General features: G+C 38.6%; 1 protein-coding gene across 3 annotated transcripts in view; it reads right to left on the bottom strand.

Moving 5' to 3' along the window:
* Window positions 1-12,561, bottom strand: part of IGF2R (insulin like growth factor 2 receptor) — a 57,685-nt gene that overhangs the window by 3,647 nt on the left and 41,477 nt on the right. For all 3 annotated transcript variants that reach the window (XM_039568473.1, XM_039568474.1, XM_039568475.1), the window contains 13 exons: window positions 12,208-12,330; window positions 10,943-11,205; window positions 9,114-9,326; window positions 8,031-8,180; window positions 6,841-7,002; window positions 6,135-6,336; window positions 5,581-5,727; window positions 5,215-5,449; window positions 4,148-4,284; window positions 3,035-3,149; window positions 1,518-1,664; window positions 868-1,052; window positions 303-489 (listed from right to left, as the gene is read on the bottom strand). In XM_039568473.1, the coding sequence (XP_039424407.1) occupies window positions 303-489; window positions 868-1,052; window positions 1,518-1,664; window positions 3,035-3,149; window positions 4,148-4,284; window positions 5,215-5,449; window positions 5,581-5,727; window positions 6,135-6,336; window positions 6,841-7,002; window positions 8,031-8,180; window positions 9,114-9,326; window positions 10,943-11,205; window positions 12,208-12,330 (2,266 nt within the window). The remainder of the gene's footprint in view (window positions 1-302; window positions 490-867; window positions 1,053-1,517; window positions 1,665-3,034; window positions 3,150-4,147; window positions 4,285-5,214; window positions 5,450-5,580; window positions 5,728-6,134; window positions 6,337-6,840; window positions 7,003-8,030; window positions 8,181-9,113; window positions 9,327-10,942; window positions 11,206-12,207; window positions 12,331-12,561) is intronic.

Genomic DNA, 12,561 nt, shown 5'->3' with positions numbered 1-12,561 from the left:
ACCCACGAACTGTTTGCTCCTCTCAGTAACACAAACCAGCATGTTCTGTCAGCTGCAGTGGGTTTTACTTAGTGAAAACAATGATACTAATTCCACTGTGCCTCTCCAGCTTTAGGTCCAGATCAGTTTAGCAAGCTTTAATTTAGTGGTCATGTGCCAAACACTGCATACACGATCATCAATTTATCTACTGCTTTTTTAGCTTTTCCCCTTTTACCAATCACTGTGATGAACAAATAAAAGAAGCCTTTGGCTGCGAAGTGCTGACAAAAGCTGCTTTCAGAAAATGGTTAACTACTCACATTAATGGACACACAGCAGCTGTGTACCAGGTAAATAAATACTGGCAATCTGCTGTCTCATGAAGGAATTCAGGGATGCCTTCCTTTGCTTGTGGATTGCAGTGAAAGAAAATGGTTGAAGACACAAACTTTGATTTATCTTTACCGCATCTGGAGTCAGATGAAAATATGACATCCAAATCATCATCTACAATGAGAAGAAAACCTTGTAGTTTACTACTTCCTTGAGAACAATGTTAACATTAGACCCTGAAAAGAAAAGTAGCTAGCTAAAGGAAATCATTGCTTATGCAGCAGCACAGAGGGAAACAGGAGACCAAAGTCTTCTATCTCGCATTGTTTTTAACAAAGTCTTTCAGTCTTCAAGTGTCCAGCCCTAACCCATATTAAGGCTGTATTTGCAACTGAGCTTACACAGCAAAAAAAACCAATCTAAATTATGCTAGACAGACTTTGGATAGCTTTACAGAAACAGATGAGCACAGATGTTGTTAATCAAGAACCATTTTCTGATGAAGCAATTCACAGAACATCAAGCAATTCTCTGTGGTGAGCAGGTACTTACCGTCAACGTAATATTTGGCATTTCTGGCAGAACCAACTCTCCGAACACGCTGTTCATTAGTTTTCACCTGGCAGATGTTTGCTCCAATGCATTCTGTGAAACTTGAGTTTGTTATACCAGAAAGTTGAATTTGATATACATATTTATCACCATTTGTCCGTTCATCACCAGAAGCTGTGTACAACCTGAGGAAACAGAGGACAAGTCTGTTCTTAAGTCTAAACACACAGGCTGGGGTTATTCCTAAGACATAAAACTGGCAACAGTGGTAGATGCTATCACTGGGTGATACCAGAGCAAGCTGAGTGACCAATTCAGCAACCAGAAAAGATGCAGGACTGTGGCTTCCTCCCTGAACAGTAGAAGTAAGGATTATATTTAGCATAAGTATAATCCTTAGCAAGCAGAGAAAGCAAACTTTTCCAGCTATACTGCCCTCAGTGTGTGAGTGAACATGTAAATACCTCCAAAGGTTTAAGATAAACTGAAGACAAAAGCATGATTCAGTGGCTCATACACACTCCTGACTGAGAACCATATGATGTGATCTGCAGCAACGATAAATGGCACAGCTTAGCAATCTTCTCCAGAAAGGTAACTAGTTCTACCATTCTGTTGGTTTGGGGTTTGTTTGGGGCTTTTTTACTCACTTGTAATAAACATCCCCTAAAGAAAAGTTTTTCCCAGTTGCAGGATTAATGACTGTTCCGTTCACCACCTCTACCTCCTGCTGCTTCACAGCACAAGCTGCACGTGTATCCCATGTGATGTAGTAGGCACAGTTTTCTTCATCAAACCTACCAAAATGAAAGATAGAGCTGATGATATCAGGAAAGAGTAACAAGTTTTTAGCATCCTGACAAAAGGAAAAGACAACTGCTAACCCACATGTGACAACATCCTGCCTAAGCATCACACCGAGAGTAAGCTAAAATAGTCAAGTAGCACTCAAAAAAAGCTACCTGAAGAATTGCAATGGATTTTTCTGCACTTTCATGATTTTAGAAGACCTGGCTGTACCTCAGCTTCCTACTGAAAATTCCAGAATTCCCATAGTGTATCAAAGGGTTTTATTGATATATTTTAGCTAGCGAACATATCAGGCTGCTTTTTTGCAGCATGCTAAACCTGCCTTTTATTTAAGCAGAACAATAGGTATAAGCTAGTGTCCTGGTTCTGGCCAGGACAGCGTTAATTTTTGCAGTAGCCAGGAAAGCCCATGGCCAGGACCCAGAGGTTATTCTATACCACCTCACATCATTGCTAGGAACAGGGGGAAGGACATCTTCTCTAGGGAGAAGGGGTCCCTCCTGGGCCAGCACAGCACGGCAGAGGGACCCCAGTCATGTATCGTTGTCTCATTTGAACCATTCAGCTCCTTCTTGTATCCTCTGTCATTGGTATTAATGTTGTTACCGTTTCTTTTCTTATCTTATTTCTGTTTCAGTAAATTGGTCTTATCTCAACCCATGATATTTATCTTCTGTGCCTCCACTTCTCCTCTCCAGCCCTCGGAAGGGGAAAGGGGGAACAAGCAGCATATAGTTTCAGTGGGAGCCCTGAATCAGAGAATATCATTCCTAAACCCTGACAGCTAGTCAAACTTTGCTGCCTAGTTCTTTGACTCACACAGAGCATTTTGTTCAGTTTTCCAATTCTACAAGCAATATGGAGTTAATATAGAGACTAAGAAAAAAGTCCTCAAGCTTTCTAAGTATTTGTGATCATGCATATATACCTCACTTTAGACAGATTCTGGTTAAATACACTGTATTGAGGCAGAAATAAACCATGCTTTAGTAGCTCACTTACCGACAGTAAATGTCCTTCAATAAACAGATTTTGAACAGAGTTACGAGTGGTTGTACAATGACATTGGCTAGGCACATTGAAACAACAGCATCCAAGCCACTGTCAGATCTAATTTGAAATCAGAATGTTTAAGTTTTTTCCCAGAAATTTTAAGATAAATACAAAATACGATGTTTATGGAAATGAACAATTGCACGAACTCCAGAAGACCCCATGCCTCGCAAGTACAGACCATGGATCATTTTAAGGACTGTCCAACAGAGCAGACAGTCCCTGTCCTGAGATTTAAGGGTTTACTAGACAGGTACAAAGGAATTGGCCATGAAGATCAGTGGTGTGTAAATTTATTACTCACCTCTGCAGCATGGGCATGCCAACTGTTCTTGCACATTTCAGTTCTATAATTGTTCTTACTTTCTTATTTTTCCTACATTCTTGCCCACTGGAATAACTAATATACACTGTATCACCTAGAAGAAAAAAATGGTGATAAAAGGTTTTTGTAAGCAGCTGTCAGAAGTTTCCTTTGCTCATTCCCTAGACTTCCTTACTTCTAGCATTCTTTTCCCCTGCATAGACCATATATCAATTACAGTACTTCAGTAATTCGAGGCATTCACACTTGTGATCATTTAAAAATCACTCCTCAAACACCTTTGCCTTTACATTGTACCCTGTGTTCAGGTCCCCAGTATGGCCGTAACAAAAGTTTACATTTAAAGTATCATTTTTTTAAACATACAAATAAATGAAGATACCCATTTATAAAGGAACTCAGGCAATAAACACAGGCAATACATGTCACTGCTTTTGTAAATGGATGGAAAATTTCCCTGAGCACCAATTTGAAAAACATTCCTTAAACTAGAAGCTTGAATAAAGTTGACATTATTGGTTTGTATTTGTTTTCCTAAGAGTGAAGCCAGTTAATCATCCTTCACATGCTGCTTTAATTGAAGAAGTTAGTAGATGCAGAGTAAGTCTTTTCAAACTGGATGAACAAAAATTACTTCCCCTCTCACAATTATAGAATCACAGATTGGCTGAGGCTGAAAGGGACCCCTGGAGGTCGTCTGGTCCAAACTCCCTGCTCAAGTGGGGTCACTTGGAGCCAGCTGTCCAGGACTATGTCCAGACAGTCTCTGAATACCTCCAAGGTAGGAAACTCCACAACCTCTTTAGACAACCTGTGCCAGTGTTTGGATATCCTCACTGTAATAAAAGGGTCTCTTGATGTTCAGATAGGTAATTCATTTCTTACAGCTTTAATGACAACACTGTTTATTTGCTTCAATATTTTCTCATGGCTTAAGCATCACATTCTGTTTTCATTTTTAAACAGAAGATTCACTGATAAAAATATTTCAAAATAAAGGCTTCAGCATAATTTAAGAACTACTATAGCCAGGACATAAGACTTAATCCTTCAATCTCTAGCTCTCCACAGGAACAAAACAGAACTCTCTACCTGTCACATTCAGCTTCTGTGTATGAACAAGTCCAAGAACTTGAACATCTCCATTGTAGCTTTTCCTGCAAATACTGGCTCTTTCAGGGCAGCCTGTGGGTCCCTCGTGTACCCTCTGACAGAGGTTCACATAGTACCTATACAGAACATGGTAGACAAAACTTCTTTAAAATTCATTTAGGCTAAACTGAAGAAGTGATATGCAAACTTTAGAATCTTCATAGGAAGCTAGACAGGTTGCAAGAAACTAAATCTCCAATTAGCCGACAGAATAAAGCATGTACTGAGGTTTGGCAGATTACTTCTAACTGTCATTTTCAAGTAAAAGACTATGCAAAAAAAATAATTGATCATTTACCAGATTAAGTCCAAACTAGAAATTGGAACAGAGTCAAGAAATATCCAAAAGTTTTTTTCATTTATAAAGATTATAGTACTACCCTAAATTCAGCATCTCCTCGGAGCTATACAAGCTCAGATATGCTAGGGCAGAGAACTGCTAGCGAGGTGGTGAATGAAGTGTTTTGTTACCCCACAGTCTATCATAAGCTTAGAATTAGATGCTGTCATCCTTGCCAGTTCATTTCTATTTCCTCACTGGAGGAGGGAGGCTGGAGAGGTTGATGTCTTCCTGACATCCATATTTTCCACTATGCTAACACATCGAGAAATATGGGTAAAAAGTCCCGGTTAAACTTTAGACAACAACTTACACATTTGAGTCAAAAGAAAGCAACTAAGTAATTAAGATTTTTCTTCAACACTATTAAGAATCAAAAAAAATAGCATTTAAACAACAAAATTACATTTTTAAGATAGAAGTTTAAATAGAAAGCTTTTAAGTAGCTTTTAGTTTAGACATATTCATCCTTTTAAAAGGGTTACCAATAGAGGGAAAGGGTGAGAATGAAGAATGTGATTACTCAGTCCCTTCAGATTTTTTATTTATATGAAGTGTTAAGCATTGACAGCTTTAAGACACTGAGCAGGGACCAAACAGAAATACTATGCCACATTACAACTGTACTGATAAGCAAGCTGCTCCCTCTGAGCTGCTCATTACTCACGAGTTCCCATTGTGGAAAAAGATCCATGATCCTGTCAGGGACGAGAGCATTCTCAAATCGTAAGTTCTGTGTTTTTGGACAAATTTGCACTCCATTTTCTTAGGAGGACAAACAGCCTGAGTCTTCCATTCAAATGTCACAGCACAACCAAGAGTCTCACTGAGAAGGTATGGGCTCCCAACACCAGCATTTTCATCACATGTAAAGATAATGGTAGATTCCTTTCTTGCAGTTGCTATAAGGGGAAAGGTTGGAAAAAAGAAAAAGTGTATTTTACATGAGGCTTTCAGGCATGTATGGATTCTAGTGCAGCTAAATCTCTGTGTTAGCTAAGACCCTTGTACATGAAGTATAGGAAGTACTTACTGCTACTACAGAATCCCCACTTTTCATCTCCCTGGTAGTTTTCAGTTGTAGCACACCACGGCCTGTTCTTCCCTTCTGTAATACATTCCTCATAGGTCTTCCCTTTGTACTTGAAGGGGAACACACAGAGCTCTCCCTTTTCAGTCACTGAGAAGGAAAGATATAATCTCTTAGCTACACACAATAGAACAGGAGGCGTATCCACATTTGGAACCTTATTCAAAGCCTGTACTTCAATATATTTCTTCTTAAAGAAAGGTCAGTGACAGACAACAGAAATACTGAAACATTGAATTTAAACCCAATTGGAGAACTAGATGTAGCACACAGTTAGCTACAATCATCCCTGCAGAAAAGTTGCACTGTCTCTTCTAGGGAGATACTAATCTGCAAGATCAACATGTATGATGCTTGTGATTTAGCAAAACTACATGTTTCTTTTGCTATATGTAAAATCTATGTTGCTTCCTCCTGTCTCAACAAAACCTCATGTGTTAAGGGAAAAATATCCTGACAAGTTTTGAACATAAAGAATGGGTCTGCTCCGATCTCACCTGGAGGGCACCGATCACCTCCTGTATATTGCAAGATGACTTTTTCATCCTGGTGGCTGTAGTCCATTCTCATTTCCTTCAGGTTTCCAAAAGACGACACGCCACTTTTAGATGTCAGACACACTGCCCCATCTCTGCATTTTCCCTGGGGCAAGCCTACACTGCACACACCAACGTGGTAATTGTTGGACCCAGAAAATACCTGTGTAGAAAATCAGAACCATCACAGCAAGTCTAGAGTTAATACTTACAAAATCACACAAGTGCTTCATAAAACAAGTCTTAGGCAGCACTTGCATAATGCAGGAGGAGAAGATAACTAATTTTGCAAGTCTGGCCTTTCTTAATATGACAAAACTGCAGATAAAGCACACAGGACCACAGATAAAATCTGCTCAGCAGACCTGCTCTCTCATTCAAGACTCTATCAAAGGTGAAGATTTCTCATTCCTTTACCCATCACTGTGTCCATTAAATTTACTCTCAAAAATATTAAAATGTTATACCCTCTAATATTATTTCCTCTGCCAGAAGCCAAACAAGTATTGATACTGACCACAGCACATTTTAGCCTTTTCTCACACCCCAGAATGCTTAAAAGAAACCCTTCCTGCAGTTTTAAAGTGTTCATAGCAATAGGGAATTATAAATAAATAAGTAAATAAAAAAACAAACAAATAAATGTCACACCACCAGAAGGCATTACCTCGAATGATTTTCCAGAAAGGCTGGTCAGGTTAAAAGTATAGTGTAGCTGTTCATCAATCACAGAGCAGCCTAAAGTTTTCACTTTATCAGGACACACAACTGGAGTTTCCCACTCAAACACAAAAGTGCAATCAACTTTCCTTATCATCTTCGGCTTACCCTGTTACCAAAGAACACGGGAAGACACATTTAATTTTTGGAGAATTTGTTGTTGTCTCTGCATTTCCCCCCCTCCCCAGTAGTTCACCTCAGTTACTACCATGGCTAGACTTCACTGATTGTAGGACAAACACCATATTATAATCAGTACCTAAAAAACTTAAAAGGGAAGTGCATTCTACCTAGCTCCAGAGAACAATCAAGGTACACAAGCTTTCTTCTTAATTAGGGTTGAGATTTTGATGTTCAGCTCAGTTGCAAGCAGCAAAAGTGTGAGAGCTGTGCTTCTTGATGGCAGAGAGCATTAAGAAATTTCACTGAGTTAGGGTTTAAAGAGAATATTGTTTACTTTATCATGTTTTAAACTGAAGTATTAGTATGGTCTGTGTAATATTCAGAGCTGCCTCAAGTTTCAGCTCATGCCCTATGTTGACAGAAAATGGTTTCATGATCTTCAGCAAGCTCTAGTTTGACAAACATCATATCTAAGTGCTTCTCTACAGTTTGCTGAAGTATTAAAAAAATTCAAGAAGTGCTAGATTCACATCACCATGCAAACTCAATTTAGTGTTCAGGTGTTGACACAAAATAAAAACATAAGCAACTAAATGCAAATTTTTAAAGTTGTGTGTGATTATGGAAAACATTACAGCATAGGGAGAACACTTCACAGTAATACCTGTACAGTTACACTGGTTCTTGTGTTAGCTTGAGGTACAAGTACAAACTTTAGGATCTAAACAAGGTGCAATGCAGCATAAAGTTTAATGTCAGCGATAAGTTATCATTACATTACTTCCATGGAATCTGATCCTTGAAATCATTAGAACCTGTTACTCTCAAGCTTAAAGTTCAGGCAGTCAGTAAAATTTTGGCCAGTTAAGAATACAAATATGGTACTTCTTGAAACAAGTCCATCCATACATTCTAGAAACAAATCCTTGACTTAGTTTTAAACACAGCTAACACCGGTTACTCCCCACTTTCCATTACACTCCAATATCAACATAACTTTAATGGATATCTCACCAGACTAGTTCCTTGGCTGCAGTGAAATACAATAACAGAAGTATAGTTCAATCTGTTGCTTATCTGACAAGGAGTAGTGCTGTTGTAAGTGATGTAAACTTCATTTGCTGCCTTATTGAACTGGGGAGGTTCAGTAACACGACCAATATCCTACACAAGCAAAAATGTTATTAGTAGAAGTACAGGACACATCTAGATTCCAGATCAGCCCAGAGATTAGATCAGCTCGGATTCATCTGTTTGGTTTACACAGGAGCACTACTATTGCTCTTTTGAAAACTGCATTCTATACTCAAAGAACAGCCATTACATTTCAATCCTAACAAAACACAAGTTGAGCAACTCAAAACAGATTTTGACAAAACTTGACAAAAGCCAGGGAGGTTCTGCATCTTAGAGGTAGATTCTTCTTTACATCAATGTGCCAAATTACCAACACATCACTTAAAAATAGCATTAAGAATGAAGTAAGGTCCCTAGATTAATATGGAAATTCATGGAAAACAATCTGAGCTTTTTATGTCTATCTTCTAGAGCTTGCAAACGAGTCCTCAAAAGCAAAAGCCTAGATCTTTAAGGTAGTAACACAGACAAGTTAATCAATCCTCTGTAACAGGCTCACTATTTATGCAGCTGTCAAGTTCTTCCATGAAAGATCTAAGTGCATTTTGAAGCATACTAGGGTCTAGACTGCTCCAGTTGCAACAGGCTATCACAATATCAATTAAGCCACAGAATGGCTAAGACATTCTGCTTCCCAGTGTCCATATTTGGCACACAGCACTTTGGGACACAGAATTTATTTTTCACTTCATGAAAAAAATTCTCTGTAGCAATTTTTCGTATTTATCACTGTATTGAATCTTCTGACATCCAAAAAAAATCAATGGGGTTCAGAATAGAAAAATACTTCTTCATAGGGAAAAGCAATAAAAGGGAACTTTGCAGAGGAGATTTTAATTCTGCATTCCATTTCTTTAATCCATTGTCAAGCCTCTGGCTCAAACAGGGTCTCTACATAGGGATACTATATTAAGCTATTAGAGAAATGCACATTTCAGTGATTCCTGGCATGGTACTTACTATTGGCAATCCATTAACAGGAACCATGCAAACAGCTGCTCCAGGTGGGCAGCTGACATCTTTGATAGGATTGAGAGGCTCACAAATGTTGATGTAGAAGTCTGGAGAAACATCTGTACTATCTTCATCCACAAATGCCTCATAATACCCAGTGCGATGGATCAGAGGAGACAGGTCAATAAGGGAACTGCCATTCATTACTGAGCACTTCACCTACAAGAAGGTACATTTATTGCTCTTATTCTTTTACTACTTGCTTTGATTAATTGACAAACATCTTATCCTTCTTGGGGCCAGAAGCATGGCTCCATTCAAAAGTTTCAAATATAAGTAAAGCAGCACTGATTACAATTTTCACTTGTCTACAGATACTAAACACCTACAAGCAACATATGAAAAACCTTGATAATTTAAACATTCTTATGGAATGGAGTCCCTATCAGAACAATACCAAGACAAAGCTCTGGCACACATACTCCAGAAAATGTAGTCACTATGAGGTTTTAAGATCGGGCCCCGTCCCTTCCTCTCCTCATCTCCCACACATCACTGGACCACCTCCAACAAACAAGCTTGGTTATAACAATGTAAAGTTAGTGTATTGCAAGTTGATGGCTTGAGTACCAGATTTCCTCAGAACCAATTTCATACACTCTTAACATGCATAAACCTACTGACAGTCTATGTGGAATTTGAGAAATCTATTCTTGTTTAGATATTGGATAAGGAGCAACTAACAAAATTACCATTTAATTTAAGAACAAATAATCACTGTTGCTACCCAGATATCATCATACTGAAATAGCTTGGGTCACTGTGAAAAAAGTGATCAGAAGTGCACTAAGGATCACCACATGGAACTAACAGGCTAGAAAACACAGTGGGATTGGGTACTGTTGATTTCCATTGCAGCATGGTACACATTACTGAAGGGGAAACCAGAACTGTGTGTAGCTGAAAGAGGGGACATGTGAAAGTTCCTGCTGGGTAAAGAAAAACTGGAAGGTGTTTTCCTAAATGGAAGCCAGAGCTATTGTAGTAAAGAAACAGTGATGAGGAGGAAAAACAATTTATTGCAGGGAATGATGGTCACACTGGAGGTAATCAAAACAGCAAAAAGAATGATTAGGCAGATTCACAAAAAGAAATATTCAGGTATTAAGAAAGGATCTAAATTCATCCAATAGCTCATTTAGCCTTCTATTCCTAGTGCTGCCTTTTAGTCCATGCACCCACCACTACTGGTCATTTTTAATTAGCTAAAATTAACTACAGACTATCTCAGAGCATTGTCTGGAGCACCAGTTCAACTAAACTGACCAAATGATGTTGTTACAGCATGTGTTGTGCATCAGAAGCAGATTCTAAATTCATGCTATCAAAGTTTATCAGGTTTTGCACTGAGCAAACTGATCATGTACTTGCCTGGCCTCTAGTCACCTGCCTAGAAACAAAGACTATCCCCATGCACAGAGATGCTATCCATCCTCAAGCACTGAAGTACCTTAACCATCACTTCCCAACATGACACTCTATGGCTTCTATTTGAACTGTACAGAAAAGCAGCTAAGTAGGTTCCACAAAGGGGTTACTCTCAAGTGTTAGAAGTTTTAACTTGGCTCAACACAGAAACAGGAGTTTGTCAAGTATTGCTCATCCCTGTTGAAAATGTCAGTATGGAAAGCATACAAGAACTCCTGTATGAATTTGGCTTCTGTACTACAGGAAGAAACCTTTCCCCCAAAGAATTTAAAATATACTGCTATTATATCTAATCCCCCCCAGAAATTTTAAGTCCCACAAGTGTTTTCTGAAAAAGTGATTCTCACCTCTTCTTCACAAGCCAAGGAAGTATGCCAAGAGAAGTAACTACTGCATGTCTGCTCGTCAAAAGACACAAGAACAGGCCGGCTCTCATCTCCAGCTTCAGACTTGCATACAAAGCTAAAGTAGCTTTTATGCCTCAGCACAGGGTCTGCAGGGCAAGGATCTCCATCTTCATAGACAAGCTTTAACACTTGATCTTCATAACTTAAAGTTTTACTCTGTTTTCCAGCATTAACTGGTTTTCGGCCACCTGTGATGCAGACAGCTAAAGTAAAGAGAGAAAAATAAAGAAAACAGATCAAGTCTGATGCAACTGCCCTGAAAAATTGCACCATACAACATAAGCAGCAGGAAACTTAAGATTTTAAGGTCACTTTAATTTTCCTAAGAAGAATAGGCTTTGCCACACTATCCAGAGTTGCCATTAAACTGAGCTGAACTGCACTGATACAAAGACCAAATATTGCCTTTAATACTTCATCAACCAGCTGAATGTACTGCATCTATACATGCTTAAGCAACCACAGAGCAGTGTTTGGTTATTGCTTCTCTGAAAACCAAGCAATTAACACAAAATGTCAGACAGATTTTATGTAATTTTATTCAGATGCCTATTAAAAACCAAATCAATCCAATATTTTCTTCTAACTACACAAAAATAATTTTCACAACGAGCAATATTCCTATTTTAGCATCTAAGATGCTTAAGTATTATTTCATATTCACTTTGACAGAAGAGCTAGTAATTCAACCTGCAATTAAGCAGCTTAAAAACCAGTTAATTAAGCAGAAAGTTGACTTCTACTGATGTTTCAGAAGCACCCACATCAGAACAGAAAGCTAGAAAGAAGACTGGCAAAGGTTTGAAGTGCAGACACAAAGCCCAGTGCGGATGCATTACAGTAATGCACCAACACAGAGTTCACTCTAGCTGGAAGGTTGTAATGGCTCCATTTTCAGAGGATTAAAGACGTGCAATAGAAGCACCTACATTCCTGCCCTCATGTCCAAAAAAATACCCATTCATTAGGAACTAAAGGGACAGGGACTTGAAGCGAGTCCATGCAAATGATGTTTGGTAGAAATACATGGCCTCATTTCCTAAAACAGTTTTAGGTTCTTTTGCTAGTCATTACAGCCACACAGCTGTTCCCTTCACTCCTTCTGCATTTGAAGTAAAACATCACATTTTACCGTAAACTTGAGCATAAGCATTTCTTTTGGTTACCCTATAGTCAATGATTACAGTACCAGAGAGGATGCTTACCAGCTCCATTAGCACATGAACTTTTAGCTTCAGCACAAACATTCAACTCAATTATTCTGTTGTGTGAATCACTGATGGTATAGCCAGACTCTCGCTTTAATGATGTCAAATCAAAGAGGTGGCCTATAGAGAGATCAGGGAACAACTTAATCTCTTTCAGACTCAAAATCAAGACATTTCTTTGTATTATAAACTTTCGGGAACTTAATTCAGTAGAAAGGCTAACCAGACCCTTTTTGCCAGCTAGCTTAGAAAGGCAAACAGTTACTTACTCACATTAACAGAGGAAAAACTAGTTTTGAACTATAGACTATTTATGTTCCAAGGGATATTGCAGCACAAGATATTTCTGCT

Source organism: Corvus cornix, chromosome 3 (genome assembly GCF_000738735.6).
Source record: "Corvus cornix cornix isolate S_Up_H32 chromosome 3, ASM73873v5, whole genome shotgun sequence".
Lineage (NCBI taxonomy): Eukaryota > Metazoa > Chordata > Aves > Passeriformes > Corvidae > Corvus > Corvus cornix.
Note: the sequence above shows the minus strand (reverse complement) of the source record. Positions and strands in the feature narration are given on the sequence as shown.